At 39.6% G+C, this 18,219-nt stretch overlaps 2 protein-coding genes across 3 annotated transcripts in view; one reads left to right on the forward strand and one right to left on the reverse strand.

The window, feature by feature from the left end:
* Window positions 1–5,994, reverse strand: part of LOC138968931 (uncharacterized) — a 111,256-nt gene extending 105,262 nt beyond the window's left edge. Inside the window, exon 1 of the mRNA XM_070341608.1 lies at window positions 5,361–5,994. The gene's annotated coding sequence lies outside the window, so the exon portion shown is untranslated. The remainder of the gene's footprint in view (window positions 1–5,360) is intronic.
* On the forward strand, window positions 2,638–12,899 carry LOC138968930 (mitochondrial ornithine transporter 1-like). Of its 2 annotated transcripts, none has more exons than XM_070341607.1 (7): window positions 2,638–2,802; window positions 3,272–3,590; window positions 4,373–4,609; window positions 5,993–6,161; window positions 6,504–6,676; window positions 9,283–9,444; window positions 10,060–12,899. In XM_070341607.1, exons 2-7 carry the CDS (start codon window positions 3,488–3,490, stop codon window positions 10,194–10,196), a joined length of 981 nt encoding a protein of 326 aa, XP_070197708.1. In that variant the 5' UTR covers window positions 2,638–2,802; window positions 3,272–3,487; the 3' UTR covers window positions 10,197–12,899. The 2 variants fall into 2 exon arrangements, with proteins under 2 accessions (XP_070197708.1, XP_070197707.1); XM_070341606.1 differs by having other exon boundaries at window positions 2,638–2,779.
* The last annotated feature ends 5,320 nt before the right edge of the window (window positions 12,900–18,219 follow it).

The raw sequence follows: 18,219 nt of genomic DNA on the forward strand, positions 1-18,219 counted from the left end.
TAACTTTTTGTGGTGACAAAAGTTTTATGAAGCTATATGTTTTTGATCATGCACAAATTCACTGTTTTCTTTGAGACGAAGTGTTGTTAATGTGTTGTTTCTGCACAAACGTAATGCACAAAGTAAATCTTTTGTCACCACACATAGATGAAGTTTTGTCTTGAATAATGATGAGAATGATCCCTGTCTGTCTGTCTATCTCTCTGTCTCTGTCTCTGTCTCTCTCTTTCTCTCTCTTGAATACACAGGCACACATGCACAGACAAACACAGACAAACACACACACACACACACACACACACACACACACACACACACACACACACACACACACACACACACTTAGGCCGACCTAACTCACTTGCACACATGCATGTACCCATATACACATGCCTTAGTTTAGGAGAAAATGCCTAATAATATGAGATTCAACGTAACCAACAACTTCAACTCTTGATTATGTGAGAGTGACTATAACTTCTCCTCTAGCAACACACACACACATACACACACATGCACTCACAAACATATCCCTTCCACCAATCACACACACACACACACACACACACACACACACACACACACACACACACACACACACACACACACACACATACATGTTGAAACAGCATGTATGCATGTCATGTGCAAATGCACATTTCTAAAAACCTACTTGTACATTTTTTTTCCCAAACATATCAAGTTAAACCTCTCTCTCTCTCTCTCTCTCTCTCTCTCTCTCTCTCTCTCTCTCTCTCTCTCTCTCTCTCTCTCTCTCTCTCTCTCTTAATCAGTCAACTTGCAATAATAATACTGGTATGTATGTTTCAATGCCACCCGCCACAACTCCCCCCTCCCCCAACACACACATACACAAACAAGATCAATTCTCAACCTGCCATGCACATTTAAAACATTTTTTGCTCAAAAATATGCCAAGACTCCTGTGTCGCATCATACCTAGGAACTGGGCGGGGATGTAGCTCAGTCGGTAGCGCGCTGGATTTGTATCCAGTTGGCCGCTGTCAGCGTGAGTTCGTCCCCACGTTCGGCGAGATATTTATTTCTCAGAGTCAACTTTGTGTGCAGACTCTCCTCGGTGTCCGAACACCCCCGTGTGTACACGCAAGCACAAGACCAAGTGCGCACGAAAAAGATCCTGTAATCCATGTCAGAGTTCGGTGGGTTATAGAAACACGAAAATACCCAGCATGCTTCCTCCGAAAGCGGCGTATGGCTGCCTAAATGGCGGGGTAAAAACGGTCATACACGTAAAAGCCGTGGGAGTTTCAGCCCATGAACGAACAAACAAACAAACAAAATACCCAGGAACTTTCATGTCAAATTTCATAAAGATCGGTCCAGTAGGTTACTCTGAATCGCTCTACACACACACACGCACACACACACACACACACACACACATACACCACGACCCTCGTCTCGATTCCCCCTCTATGTTAAAACATTTAGTCAAAACTTGACTAAATGTAAAAAGGCAGAACTGAGGATGTGAACGTGTGTGTGTTTTGTATGGGTTTGTATGTATGTGTGTGTGTGTGTGTGTGTGTTTTGTATGTGTTTGTATGTATGTGTTTGTATGTATGTGTGTGTGTGTTCATGTGTGTGTGTGTGTGTGTGTGTGTGTGCACAATTCCAGCAGCATTTGCTGTGAGCTAAATTAAAGACTGGCATTCCAAAAAATGTTGAAGCATCAGCATTAAGCCTAATGCAGCTTCCTTACTCAACAATCCCTTTTAAAAAGGTGTGTGTTAGCCAAAATGAAGTCTGAAGGTGGGAAAACGCGAACGAAACTGGTGTATCTCCATTTCAGTTGGAAAGGAAATAGCGTACGTCATAATTTCCTTAATTAAGCTTAATAATAAGTATGTTCACGGATATGATTGACACTGCCTGTTTAAGCAGCCTTTTGTTTTTCTACCCGTACCAAGAACTTATATAATCAGAATTTCCTTTTTACAATAATCATTCTTTTCCTTCTCGTGAAAAGTTGTAAAATAAACAACTTACGCCAAAATTCTGTGTCGACGACGACATGTCAAGTTTGTTTTTCACCATCAAACCGGTCTAGTTCTTGTTTTGCTTGAGTTGACTTTTGCAATCAGTTCATTCATGCTTTGTTTCCAGAGATAAAATGAAATAAAATATATTAGCAAATGAGTAAATAGAAGAATTGATGACTAACTTCATTCATTCATTAGGTATCTTATAAGAATAACAAATAAATAACTTCATAAATAAATATATAAAAGGGAAGACAGCCAATGATCTATGCAAAAACTAAATATATAAATGGGTGAACGACTTACAATATTGAATGATTAAAAAGAAAGAAAGAAATATTCAGTAGGATTAATATATCATTATGATTTTTTCTTAGAGAGGGAGGAAGGTGGTGCAAGATACAAAGGTAAAAAATGATTTTCTGCATTGATACATTCAAAAATGAAGACCCTCTAGCAGCAGTTTGCAAAATTTCTGGACTTATTTACAGTTTGTTCAACAAACAAACAAATTAGATGTATCAAGCGCCTGTGAAGTCCTTCACCTTGAAGGCTCGCTGACCAATCACAATCATCGATAACGAAGGTGTGTACTTCCGGTGGCATGTGTGGCTTTTGTCAAGGACGTCTGCAAAGAAGCTGACGAAACAACACGCGTTTACGGTGATCGCAGACTGGATTAACGATCGAAACTTTCTGCTCATACACAGTGAACATTGCTACGTGCACAATGCTTGGTTCAAAGGAGGATTGATGTGAGGCTTTCAAGTGTGATCAGGTTTAATTATGATCATTTTGTGTGACTGTGAGTGAGAACTAGGCACCCGGCCAGGCTAATGAAATCTGCGCTCCCCCGAATAAACAAGCACCAGTCTTGTACTTGAATCATCGTGATCGCTTTTCGTGCTGAATGCAATGCGTGGACAGGCGATTGCTTTGTGGTTAAAATTCTTCTGTTTATTCGTGTGTGCGCGCGCGAACTCGTGCGCGCATGTGTTTGTGTGTGTGTGTGTGTGAGTGAGAGTGTGTGTCTATTTTTTATGTGTGTGTGTGTGTGTGTGCATGCATGCGCGCGTGTGTGTGTGTTTGTGTGTGTTCTGAGAGAGGGATAGATAGAGAGAGGTTGTCATTTTGATTCACTGTTTTAATGGTCAGACAGCAAGCGGAATGATCAACTAATTAATGTTTTGCGGGGAAGAATGAGAAGATTGATCAATGTTGATGAGCTACTTTTACTTTTATTGCAGGAAATCAGAACACTGGAAAGTTTCTAACCCAAAAAAAATCTTGTTTATTATCAGAAAGAGCAAGACTGTAAATAAATAATACAATTTATCACAGCTACAAACAGTGAGACAGAACATTGCTGTCTTGAAAATTTGCATCAAGATTTAAACTGAGCAGGTGTGAGAAGAGGTGTTACAGGTAAGAGGTTGGCAGAGTTCTAATTAAAAACATTCATCATGGAGCCAAACATGGAGCTACTGGAGCAAGAGATGGGGATTCGGAAGAAGTCACGCTCGACTGCTGTTGACGCACTCATCGATTTTACAGGGGGCACTATTGGTGAGTTATTTTGTATTTGTTGTTTGTTTTGTTATAGTTATTTCTTTCATGTTGTGATAGTTAGTACACATGCATTTGTGTGTGTGTGTGTGTGTGTTTTGGTGTAATCCACGCACATTTCACACACACTAACTGACTAAGTACACATACATCACATGGGCACCAGTAGGACAGATATATAAATATTGATTACTGATTTTGCCTATGCCTGAATTCTAGTAACTACAGCAAGGGAGGCAAGTATTATAGGGAACCATCATCAAGCCGAGGTCTAATTGTTTTAAATATATATACTACAGTGATGGCGCTAGTATTTTTTCAAACTGGTACGCAAACTTGTATGATGCAAACTATCCAGAAAAAACCGGTAGGCTGGTCATTGGAACCAGTAAGAGTCCAACTCAGAGTACCGGTTTTGTTGTTTTACCAGTGATAAAAAAACGGTAGTTCAAAAATCAACCGGTAGGTCATACCGGCAGCCATTTTTGTTCCGGTATTTTTTCATTTTCGGTTATAACGCCAATACTGATATAGCAGAGAGATAGAGCAACAGGTGGACTCAATTAATAGGAAAACAGTACTTATGGGTGTGACTGGTATATAATGACTGATTTATTTGAAAGCATCAAAGTAATTGAATTGAATGTATGATTATAGTTTGTCACAATAATTTTGCAGCCTGACACTGTAACACTCATGTTTATTCAAAATAAAATGTGTCTCACTTGATCAGGTATATCAATTGTCTGAGTTTGATTACCTGTACATTTGACTTGTTTCAGGTGGTGTTGTGTCAGTGTATGTAGGTCAACCTCTAGACACAGTTAAGGTCAAGTTGCAGACTTTCCCGACTCTGTATGGCAATGCGTTAGACTGCTTTCTAAAGACTTTCCGTCAAGATGGCATCGCAAGGGGACTGTATGCTGGAACGATACCTTCGCTTGCTGCTAATGTGTCTGAGAATGCCGTCTTGTTTTGCTTCTATGGCATGTGCCAGAAAGTTGTCGCTAATGCAACAGGTAAGTGAGCTATTGAAAATTATTGAGCGATTTTTATTTTTTTATTGGGGGGGGGGGGGGGGGGGAGGGAGGGGGGATGGGGACTCACTAAAGGGGGAGTGGATAGGCCAGCTGTTTGCCAAAGATTTAGTCTGTTTTCAGAAGATGTTCATGTTCTTTGCTGATTTAGTGGCTTTGCTGCATGTTGAGGAATATATTTCTCTGGGTGTTTATTTCCTGATCATTTATATATATATGTTAGTTTTTTTTCTTTTCTTAGTTCGTTGCTGAATCTGTTTTAATGGTAACATGGACAACTGCAGCAGAAATAGCAAGAACAAAAGTTTTAAAAATGTCAGGAAAGCAACATACGTTTTTATCATTATGGTCTCTTTTCTCTCTCTGAAGCACTAAGTTGACTAACACATTTCAGTAGAGGATGAAAAAACTGTATGGCGTTTGATACTGTTTCAACATACATGGCATCCTATTTACTGCCCTATTTTTTACATTGCTTGATTGTTCTATTGTTTAGTCGGTTGTTGTTTTTGTTGCCAAAGCCTAGTTGGTTTCTGGATGCTTTTTTATTGACTCACATGCGAAGCAAAAGTGAGTCTATGTACTCACCCGAGTCGTCCGTCCGTCCGGACGTCCGTCCGTCCGTCCGTCCGTCCGGAAAACTTTAACGTTGGATATTTCTTGGACACTATTCAGTCTATCAGTACCAAATTTGGCAAGATGGTGTATGATGACAAGGCCCCAAAAAATATACATAGCATCTTGACCTTGCTTCAAGGTCAAGGTCGCAGGGGCCATAAATGTTGCCTAAAAAACAGCTATTTTTCACATTTTTCCCATTTTCTCTGAAGTTTTTGAGATTGAATACCTCACCTATATATGATATATTGGGCAAAGTAAGCCCCATCTTTTGATACCAGTTTGGTTTACCTTGCTTCAAGGTCAAGGTCACAGGAGCTCTTCAAAGTTGGATTGTATACATATTTTGAAGTGACCTTGACCCTGAACTATAGAAGATAACTGTTTCAAACTTAAAAATTATGTGGGGCACATGTTATGCTTTCATCATGAGACACATTTGGTCACATATGATCAAGGTCAAGGTCATTTTGACCCTTATGAAATGTGACCAAAATAAGGTAGTGAACCACTAAAAGTGACCATATCTCATGGTAGAAAGAGCCAATAAGCACCATTGTACTTCCTATGTCTTGAATTAACAGCTTTGTGTTGCATGACCTTGGATGACCTTGACCTTGGGTCAAGGTCACACGTATTTTGTTAGGAAAAATGTGTAAAGCATGTGAGTCGTATGGGCTTTGCCCTTCTTGTTAGTTTTGTTTCTCAGTCCTCACAAGAACATTTCCTCTCTTTGGTTATGAACAGCTACTTCATCAGTAGAAGACTTGAACCCGCTACAAAACGCAATATCAGGCGGCTTGGCGGCGTTCTTTTCCTCGTTCACGCTGTGCCCCACGGAGCTGGTCAAGTGTCGGCTGCAGGCCATGCGCGAGATGGCCACCAAGGGACAACTGGAGGGAAGTGTGGAGCGAATGTACGTCATGTTATGTGTCTGTTCTTCAACTTCAAAATCTGCTTATAAATACAGTAGAGCAAAATCTGCTTATCAAATGTTCAGCATTGCTTGCAAAGTAGTTTAATATCTTATAAATAAAAAAAAGAAAGAAAGAAGATAAACCTGGTTGGGGGTGGGGGTGGGGGGTGCATCCCAAATCTGTTTGGATGCATATCTTCAGGGCTTCTAGGGCTTCTTCGCATAATGTGCGGGTGTGTGTCTGTGTGTGTGTGTGAGACTAAGAGAGAATTATAGAGTGGGGCTGGGGTTTGCAGGGGAGACACAAGAGGCTGTTCAGCATTTTGTATTCCTATGTTGCAGTGGTCCATTCAGCTTAACAAGGGATATACTGCGCAATGAAGGAATCCGGGGTCTGTACAAAGGTCTAACCAGTACCTTCATGCGAGAGATGCCAGGCTATTTCTTCTTCTTTGGCGGCTACGAGATCAGCAGAGTGCTGCTTACTCCCCCTGGCAAAAAGAAAGATGAAATAGGTTTGTTTTTCAGAAATCCTAAACAGATAAGAGTAAAAGAAACAAGAAAGGTTAGGTTTTGGAACGTTACATTTTTGACAATACAAAATCATTCGCGGGTACATCAACCTAATAGTCTTTATAGTGGACAGGCCTTCGAATAATTATGAGATAAATAAAAGAAGGCATTGAATTCGACCTCAGCTGGCATGAAGATTGACTGTCCAAAATGACATGTTCCATTAACAAACCTTTCCTGTTTTGTTGTTGTTGTAATTTTGTTTTTAAGTGTTTCTTTTAATTAAATGACTAATGAGGTATGGGAACACAGTGATTGCGTGTGTACAAATGAGGCCAAGCTGTTGAATATCACCTTCAAGCCCTTGCGATCTTTTTCTGCAATACATTTTCAAAGAGCAAAATAATCATTATACCAGATATATATGCAGGATGTGTGCTTTTCATAGCAAACAGGGCTAGCTCAGTTGAGGATATGACAATGGTGTGAATGAATGCTAATGCGTTAGTACGCTATCATACAGGAACAAACACAACTCCCAATGTAGGTTCCCTCCACTGTATTATACAGTTATGATAAACATACACACAAATACACACAATCATGAACATAAATGTTAGGTATTCAAACAAAATTGGGTACTCACAGGTTTGGATGCAAAACCAACTCGAGATTATAATCTCGTGCACAATTTCACACCTTCACTTATCTAGAAAAATACACAAACAGTCCGTGAACTCACAGGCACACGATATCTACTTTACTGGTATCGAATCACGGCTCGTGTGTAGTCAGAAAAACAGTTACAGTTCATATGCCGGCAGACTCAAATCACCGTCTGCTCTACCTCCTAAACACTCATTATATCTTATGTAATTAAGATCTTATAGACATATTTTAACTCTGTTCATACACAGAATTACACAGCGTCTATGGCCGCTCACTAGGAAATGTATCTGATTACTAATTCCTTCCACTGGCGACCTCGGTCTACTCAGTTCTTTTCGTCCTGTGACCTCTATGGTCCAACTATACGGACAACCATAACCTTGCAATAACTTCGCGAAATCCCGTCGAATTTCTGCTATGCTGGTCTAGAGTTATTATACTTCGGCGGCTTCTCAGATCCTTCACACTTGTCATCTGGCCGCTATCTCCCTCTCAGACCGGTTATACAACGCACTGCACAACATAAATAGCGGACATCTTGTCTTAGATATCTGTCTGCTATGTTTACAGTTTACCGTGTTAGTCGATTCAACTTATGCGATAAACATTCTAGCGATATTCGAATGCTTATTCCATTTACCTGCTTTACTGTCGCATCTATCCGGGCTTCCTTCCTCCCGGCCGATTACTTGCACAACCCCTCAATGTCCAAGGACAGTGGTAAAGTGTAACAATACCCTAGTTGTGATTTACGTCAACTATTCCCGGTCAGTGAGCTGAATTCACAGTGCGTGCAACACACTTTGCTATGTCACGCTATATCTCTGGTTAGCGCTCTAAAAGCGTGGAGGATATCACTGTCAAACTTTGCCTGTTACAGTGTTATTCATGATTTCCTTCACAAATGGTTGAAAAGCAAGCTACAGTGAAAGCCGTGTAAAAAGAGTGAAATTTTGATGTTTTATTATTATTATTATTATTATGAACATTTGTGCGCCTAATCTAAATATAGCCCTAGGCGCTTACAAAATATACAGTACATAGTGAACATTATACGAAACACAAATCGACAAGGACCAAGACACTCGGACTCATACACTCGCAGACAGACGCACAGCGAGAACGCGACGCACTCACTCATACCAACTACAGGCACATGCATTCTGAAGACGGAAAAACAGTCATAAATAAATAAATAAATAAATTATTGGATACATAAAGTTAGTTGAGAGAAGAAGAATAGAGCTGGAAAGGGAAGAAGAAGGAGAGAGAAGGAGACAGATTAAGGACCAGCAGGAGAGGGGGATGGGTGGTCAGTAACAGACTAGTGATCGAGGGAAGAGGTGTGTTTTGAGTGAGGTTTTGAATGATTGCATAGACGTGGAGTGCCTGAGTGAGTGCTGGAGTTGGTTCCAGATGGATGGGGCCTGGTAAGAGAAGGTGCGCTGGCCATATGTTTTGGTGCGTGCTGGTGGTATCCTAAAAAGGCGGGTGTCTGCGGAGGATCTTAGGGAGCGAGAGGGGGAGTAGACATCAAGAAGGTCAGAAAGATAGCTAGGGGACGATAGATCAAAGTTTCTAAGGCAGAGTGTGGAGATCTTGAACTGAATCCTCTGTTGAACAGGCAGCCAGTGTAGGGTTTGAAGAACAGGGGTGATGTGGTCGTGCATGTAGAGGACTCTATGTTCACAAATTTCCACTGCCCAACCCAACTCTTTGAAATTATTTGTCCTAATATACAACAAAATCGCGAAATACAGAATTTATTTGGAATGTGAAATTAATGCATCAGTACTCCCATTATGACAAAAATGAAAACAAACTACTCTAGCTGTTTGCATTCTACGTAAGGGATTGTCTCCCTGCGTTGTTTGATCTTGAAATGAACGCTCATTAAGGTCATTCCGTAAAGATCCTGAACATGCTTCGTGACATTCAGGTGCATTGCGGACAATAGTTTGCGGAGGAATCGGAGGGGTAGCCCTGTGGACGGCCATTTTCCCCGCTGACGTCTGCAAGTCTCGCATTCAGATACAAGCTGTGGAGGGTCAAAAGACACCGACATTTATCGCTACCATCACCAAGATCTTCAAGACTGAAGGTAAGAGTTATTCATTTATTGTCACTTGAAATGGTACTGAGCGGTCAAGGCTGGTGAAAAACATCTGAGGTACCCCTTTACAAGAGACAATAACAATAACAATAATAACAACACTTTATTCTCCATTAAAATATTACATAAAAGTTGCTATTGTTTTTTCCCGGTTTGGATTCACTGGTAATTATTTCTTTCCACCCAACATATTCACTCATTTTGTTAAAATTTAAGTTGTGTGCACACGAAATTGACAAGTCAGTATGACATACTTCTTCTTCTGCATTCATAAGCTGAAACTCCCTGTCAGTATACACTCATGTTTTTTGCACAAGTGAGTTTTTACCCCGCCATTTAGGCAGCCATACACCACTTTTGGGGGAGTATGACATACCAAAAGAGTACAATGTACTATGTTTTTATGAAAGACCTTGGTCATTCTGCCATAAGTGCAGGTGGCTGAATACACCTAAACACGCAGACACCTGGGTAGCGCGACTCCGTTGCTGCTAGCTTTCCACTGGGAGGAAGCGACCCGAATTTCCCAGCGATGGGACAATAAAGTAATGAGAGAAATGAGAAATGACATGCCACACTGACATGTTTGCATTATCTATACAGGAATCAGGGTATTATACAAAGGACTGGGACCTACCATTGTGAGAACATTTCCTGCCACAGGGGCCTTGTTTCTCGCATACGAGATGACGAAAAAATACGGATCTCAGTTTGCAGACAGATTCGGCAGACATGAATAACACCTAAGAATTACTTGCGTCTTCTCTAGGTGTTGTGTGGAAATAGAGAAAAATGTCTTCCAAAGAGTATGCGCTGTTTGAGTGGATCTCTTTCTATGTTACTTTGCTGGGCAGAGCTTTGAATTGGCTTGATGTGTATATTGCTTTTAGACTCACACAATGGTGTGTTTTTTTAAATACAGGGCAACTGAAGTTTGTAAGATGCTTGATAAAAAAAATGGTATGTAACTATCTCTGTATGTGTGTGCGTCCAAATGATTTTGTCCTTTATGTGTGTGTGAATGCATGTGCATACATGAGTTATGGCGGTGGTTGCAGTTATTTTTTGGCATAATTTTTGTGACAAGTGTGAATTTATGACTGTATGTACCATGTTTCGGTGATTGTCTACATGTTCAGTCAGACAAATATATTTTAGTGTGTGCATGCTTGTATGTGTGGAAATATTACAGATTTTTATTGGAATGTTTTGGTGAAATTACTGTTGCTGCTTGAAATGTTCTGTGCCTTGATTCTCACGTCAGACTCTGATAATAATAGTTAAATTATACATAAGATGTGCAGTTACAGTCTTATGAATTATTATCATGGGCATAATAACACTTGAAGTGTCAGAATGTGTTTGTGTGGGTGGGTGTGATTCCACTTTCGGGAAGCATGCCTGGTCATTATTAATTTTGTACAAAACATTCTCATTTTGTTTCTGTTTTGAGTACTACAGTGATTGTTTTTGTTTTAAGCTGCAGTAAATGGGAGAGAGCAAGAGAGGGAGAAAGTTGATTTCTATGTAATCATGACTCAGAAGGACTTTGTGAGGACTTGTGTCGCACAGTGGAACCCCCCCTTTTAAGACCCCCCAATTCAAGACTCCCTCCTTTTTAAGACCTTATTTTCTCAGACTTTTTGTTTATAAACCTCTATAAAATTACCCCCATTATAAATCTCCCTCCTTTTCAGACAGATTTTCTCAGATTTTCGGAGGTCTTAAAAGGGGGGTTCCACTGTTTAAGAATCATGCAACTACTCAAGTGTATGCTTCTTTAAAAAAAAAACTGTCAACGCTTTTAATTTAATTTTTGGCTCACGAAGTGTAGCCTATGCGATGCTAACTTTTGTCTGTCTATGCGTGCGTGCGTATGTATGTATGTATGTATGTATGTATGTCTGTGGTAGAAACTTTAACATTTGAAGACGTCATATTACATTGACGTCACATTATGACGTACGAGGGTTAGACGTCACGCGATGGAATTACTGAAAGTCTCGGTGATTGTTATTTTGAGCGGGCCGAGACTATTTGGCAGTCGTGTCCATGTAAGTAGGCTACATGCAGACAGACAGATCTAGATCTAGTGTCTCGCTTTCTTGCACAGTTTCACCTATGCTCTTTCTGTGTGTGTGGTGTGTGTGTGTGTGTGTGTGTGTGTGTGTGTGTGTACTGTGTGTGTGTGTGTGACGGAGTGATTGAGTTTGTGTTACTGTTTGTCGATTTCTTACGTGAGCCTTGAAGGCTTCGCCTCTTGTTTTAACTATTGTTGATATACTGAACTTTACCATGCACATACCTGATCTGATATTTATTTTAGCCATGTATCTGCAACTTGCATTAATTATATGCATTTATAAGTGAACATTATATAAATCCAGTTGAATTGGGGGGAAAAACAAGAAAAGTGAGCTGTCTGTGTTTATGCCACATCAGTATGGGGAACATTATTTACATGTATATTTATTCAAAAATAAACTCAATGTCATAATTACAAAAATGTCTGGAGTTTTCAAGCTGTGGTTTTGAAAAGAAAATTCAGCATTGCAATTAAATGTACATATTATATTCAGTAGGAAACAACAAATGACAAGAGAGTATTACTTGGAGATTCTGGAAGAAAATTCAGCATTGCAACTAGTCAGTAGAGAACAACAAATGACAAAAGAGAGTATTACTTAAGAGATTCTCGCTCAGCAAGGTACAATGAAAGTCATATTTATGTGACAAATAAACAGTATTTTTCCTTGGCCCTTTGTTCGACAGAAAATGGATAGACAAAGCACATGAACAGTGTTTAACTTTTCCGTGTGCTGTCTTAACTTATGGATGCTGCTAGTTCAAACCATTTTGCTTGCTTGTTTATTTTTGAAAGAGAGATATATATACAAACACGCTTAACACACACACACACACACATAAATGAGTTGAGCAAACACTTTACCCAAGAATATGAAACGTAACCAAGAAGAAAATTTGTTTGAGAAAAAAAAAATGTACCAACAGAATGGAAAAAATAGAAGTGTACAGTATTATCATATCTTCTTCTTCATTCATGAGCTGAAACTCCCATGTTCACTCATGTTTTTTGCACGAGTGGGTTTTTACGTGTATGGTCGCACAAGTGGGTTTTTACGTGTATGGTCGTTTTTACCTCGCCATTCAGGCAGCCATACGCCGTTTTTAATTATCATGACAGACTTTTTTAATTTTTTTTATTTTAATTTTATTTTTTATAGATTAGCCGGCAGAATCATGTATAAGATTTTTTTCAGTAGCTGCTGTCTCTGGAATATTTGAACCCTGTTAACTGTAGCATACTTCTGCATGCCAGCAATTAGCCTTTGAAACTGTGAAGCAATTGCAAGTATTCATCATCTCAGAAGAAGCAGGCGCACCACTGTTCTTGTTTGGTTGTTAAAGACAAGAGATTCTTCCTTAACAAAGCAAAAACAGAGGTGAGAACTGAAAATTGAATCTATACCACAATCCTTCACGCAACCTGACCTGATCTTGACCCCTGACCTGGTCTACATACCACACACGACACAAACCAGTCGCCTGCTTTTACCCCCCGAAACCCCCCCACCACCACCCGTTTTCTTTGGATATACACTTTAACTACACACATGCCGACAAAATGTTGATCATTGCTTCAATACTCTGAAGATGTTGCTTAGATAATAACCAGGTGAAATTAGTATTTCGGTGTTCAGTCAAATGTTAAAGTTTCTATCACATACACTCGCACGCACGCACAGACAGACAAAGTTTAGCATCGCATATGCTACACTTACGTGAGCCAACAACACAGCTGTCAACTTTTTATCTTTGGGGGCTTCTTCAGGAAGAGCAGGTGAGAAATAAAACTAAAAATTGGACAGCTAATTTATTTTTGTTAAGGTAGGGATCTTTCATTTGTAATAATGTGTGTCTTATTCGCTGGCAGTCTTTAATTTTTTGTTTACAGATTTGTTTACTATTTTTCCTTTACTCGAAAGAAGAATCTGTGTCACTGTGAGAATCTCAGGCAGCTTCTTAACTTTTTGTTATCTTGTCTCATGCTATTTTGATTGTGTTCTGTTTGGAGTTGCCAGTGATAACAGCTGTTTGGGATACAGTGATATTCACTGTGACTGTACATGCATATTTTCACTTTTTCCTAAGGAAAAAATCTTTTTCTGCCTATGATCGACAGCTTATAAACTGAATATTAGATACACTGCACTGGATAAGGGAAAGTAAGCATATTTTTGTCTCAGCCTTTTTTCATTATTAAATTCACGCACACTTTTTATTTTGAAATGCAGAGCTTGACACAGATGGACCCATGTATTTCTTCTTCCGTGCGCACTTGGTCTTGTGCGTGCATGTACACACGAAGGGGGTTAAGTCACAAGCAGGTCTGCACATAAGTTGACCTGAGAGATCAGAAAAATCTGCACTCTTAACCCACCAGGCGGCAGCGACCGGGATTCGAACTCACGACCTCACGATTAGGAGGCCGACATCTTACTACCATGCCACTGCGCCCGACAGGACCCAGGTACAACATGTACTTGGTTTACTTCATTGGCACCTGTGCCCATAATTTACGAACATTTGATGAACTTGTGTAACTTATAACTAAATACGAGCCCTATGTTTTCTTTCTGTTCTGTACTCTTAAAATGACCGAGTCAGCTGGGCATGGATTAAAATGAAAACAACGAAAAATTGTAAGATGATTAAAGTAAATCAAAGTCATGGTTAATCAATCTTTTGTGTATTCTTTAAATGTGAGTGTGTGCATGTAGGCATGTATAATTTTATGCTCTTTATTAATACCTGTGAGTGTTATCTCTTCATCACAGTGTGTGTGTGTGTGTGTGTGTGTGTGTGTGTGTGTGTGTGTGTGTGTGTGTAGGCATATTTACTAAGGGGTGAAGCCGGAACCTGCACCAAACAGGTCATCTGACCAGTTTATCATCATTTTTAACATCAATGGGTCAGTCGATAGTCCAGTCTAGATTGGCAGTCATGATGAATTGAACTGTTGACCATCTCACTAAAAGAATAATGAAACATCTCAAATGTTAGTGTGCCAAGAGTATCAACCTATGAAGGATGCTGGTCCAAACCTAGAATGATAGAGGAAACACACAAGAAACATTTCATTCAAAACTTTTAATTCAGATCAAATGAGTTACTGAAAATATTGTTTGAAACTATTGGCAGGAGTTTACACAATCTGGTATAACTATAAGGTAACTGCAAATATAACAAGAATTACACAATTCTTTCTTTCTTTCTTTCTTTCTTTCTTTATTTGGTGTTTAACGCGAACGTCGTTATCAACCGTTCAAGGTTATATTGCAACGGGGAGATGGGATAGAGCCACTTGTTAATTGTTTCTTGTTCACAAAAGCACTAATCAAAAAATTGCTCCAGGGGCTTGCAACGTAGTACAATATATGACCTTACTGGGAGAATGCAAGTTTCCAGTACAAAGGACTTAACATTTCTTACACACTGCTTGACTAAAATCTTTACAAACATTGACTATATTCTATACAAGAAACACTTAACAAAGGTAAAAGGAGAAACAGAATCCGTTAGTCGCCTCTTACGACATGCTGGGGAGCATCGGGTAAATTCTTCCCCCTAACCCGCGGGGGGTAATTACACAATTCACCAGCAAGTCCAGGTAAAATTGCAAATACAAAGAACAACTGTATATTGAACACTAATTACACACACTGCTTCCAGAAACTTAGCAGTAATTATACAATCAAATAAAATGTAAGGGAAAAAATCGAGTAAACATTTATTTGATTCTGAAATAATAAAGCATTCATCATATTTTTAAGTTTTAATATCATTAATGGATATCAACTTAGAGTTACAGTGTGCGTACGATAGTCCTCCGCTTAAAAAAAAAAAGGATGTGTATTGTTATATGCTCTAAAAATACAAACATTGTTATTATGCTCTAAAAATACAAACAGTTGATCACGAAACATACAGAGTAAATAAAAATACAAACAGAAGGCCGACATATTTTTGCTTGCATAATGAAAACCCTGTGAACAGTCTTCATACGTCAGCATCAGCACCTAATAATAAACTGCATTTGACAGAAAAATCATCTTTTGTGAATTCCCCTGGAATTGAAGTATGACTACCAAACTAGCAGAGAAAAAAATGGTCATGTACGTAAAAGCCCACTCGTGTCTACGGGAGCTGCATCCCATCTTTCTTTTTTTATTTGGTGTTTAACGTCGTTTTCAACCACGAAGGTTATATCGTGACGGGGGAAGGGGGGAGATGGGATAGAGCCACTTGTCAATTGTTTCTTGTTCACAAAAGCACTAATCATAAATTTGCTCCAGGGGCTTGCAACGTAGTACAATATATTACCTTACTGGGGGAATGCAAGTTTCCAGTACAACGGACTTAACATTTCTTACACACTGCTTGACTTTCTTTCTTTGGTGTTTATCGTCGTTTTCAACCACGAAGGTTATATCGCGACGGAGAAAGGGGGGAGATGGGATAGAGCCACTTGTCAACTGTTTCTTGTTCACAAAAGCACTAATCAAATATTTGCTCCAGGGGCTTGCAACGTAGTACAATATATTACCTTACACTGCTTGACTAAAATCTTTACAAAAATTGACGATATTCTATGCAAGAAACACTTAACAAGGGTAAAAGGAGAAACAGAATCCGTTGGTCGCCTCTTACGACATGCTGGGGAGCATCGGGTAAATTCTTTCTCGTCCCAACCAATATGGGACTCCCCCTAACCCGCAGGGGGTCCACTCGTTTCTACGGGAGCTGCAACCCATGAACGCAGGAGAAGAAGTATAGATACATGTATGTGAATTAATGCTCCATGTAGTCGTTGAAACCATTGCAAACAAAACTGCACTTGAGCTGACAACACGTTTGCCTCGCCAAGAAACAGACAAGTCACAATGAAATGCAACTCAATTAAAACACTCTATGGAAGCTCTCATAAATTATTAGAGAAAAAGAGAAAAACGAATATTAAAACAAAGGAAAAAAGCAATCATTAAAACTAATCAACTTATGTACATCACCCCGAAATACTAGCATGCAAAATAATACTAGTACCGTAAAATCCCTAGCAAACGCCCAGTATCTTTCTTTCTTTATTTGGTGTTTAATGTCGTTTTCAACCACGAAGGTTATATCGCGACGGGGAAAGATGGAATAGAGCCACTTGTCAATTGTTTCTTGTTCACAAAAGCATTAATCAAAAATTTGCTCCAGGGGCTTGCAACGTAGTACAAAGTACTACAATATATTACCTTACTGGGAGAATGCAAGTTTCCAGTACAAAGGACTTAACATTTCTTACATACTGCTTGACTAAAATCTTTACAAAAATTGACTATATTCTATACAAGAAACACTTAACAAGGGTAAAAGGAGAAACAGAATCCGTTAGTCGCCTCTTACGACATGCTGGGGAGCATCGGGTAAATTCTTCCCACAAACCCGCCGGGGGTACGCCCAGTATCTAGCAAACGCCCACCCCCTACTTTTGGCCAAATGTTGTGCAGAGGGGTCACTACCTAGCAAACGCCCACCCCGGTTTTTTGTTTTTTAAATTTGTTTTAAGACAGTCGGCCTCCTTTATCTACGATTTGTGCACACTGTTCAATGGTTCGCCTTTTTTTTTGGGGGGGGGGGGGGGGAGGAGGATGGGATAAAATTATGTCATGTCTTTCAGTGACGTCGTTCAGTGACGTCTTTTATTGAGTGTTGAACACTTCTCTCGTTGACAAGCACTTCCTTTCTAAGCTTATGTTCCGCCATGCCGAAGCACAAATCATATACAGTGACATACAAACTGAAAGCCCTGAGATATCTTGAAAACGAAGCGGCAGGCAATGTTTCGTTATGTGCCCGCGAGTTTTCTTTTGACAGAAAAAAGAATGAGAGAGTGGAGGGAACACAGAAACATATTAGAACAGCAATACGGGAAAGAAAAGGAAAAATGAAAGTTGTCTGAAAGACCGCCAGTTAGATCTGAAGAAGTTGAACAAGTTGTGATGGAATACTTGGAAGAGGGTCTCCAAACAAGAGAAGAAACTGTGTTTGTGCTGACGTTATTCTGAGAATGAGAAAAATCAAGGTCACTTGTGTTCTTCTTTTTCTTTCTTTCACAGAACGTTGATCTTTATTTGCGTAAACAAACGGTGTGTTTATTTTTTATTAAAATTGCATAAATCACATGGTTGTATCACTTTTTTTTCTCGTGAAAATGTGATGACACTTTATCTTGCAAAGGGGTGTATACCTAGCAAACGCCCACCCCCTACTTTTTCCCGAAATATGTGCGGAGGGGGGGTGGGCGTATGCTAGGGATTTTACGGTATATGTAGATCTTGTTTAGAACAAAAATCCTTGAACAATACACTTATTCAAGTATGAGAGTTTTTGGCGGCCCCAAGATGTAATATCAATGTCTTCAGCATTTAGTATGCTTTCTCTTCCAAAAGCGGTGTATGGCTGCCTTAATGGCGGGGTAAAAACGGTCATACACGTAAAATTCCACTCGTTCAAAAACACGAGTGTACGTGGGAGTTTCAGCCCACGAACGCAGAAGAAGAAGAAGAAGTATGCTTTGGAATGAAACAATCCAACAAGCCAAATGTTCATGCAATGTAAAGCAAAATCTCCCAAGAATATAAACAGATGAAAACATTTTAACAAAAGAAAGAGCAATACATGTACTTTTCATCT

Source organism: Littorina saxatilis, linkage group LG6, assembly GCF_037325665.1.
Source record: "Littorina saxatilis isolate snail1 linkage group LG6, US_GU_Lsax_2.0, whole genome shotgun sequence".
In the NCBI taxonomy this organism is placed as follows: domain Eukaryota; kingdom Metazoa; phylum Mollusca; class Gastropoda; order Littorinimorpha; family Littorinidae; genus Littorina; species Littorina saxatilis.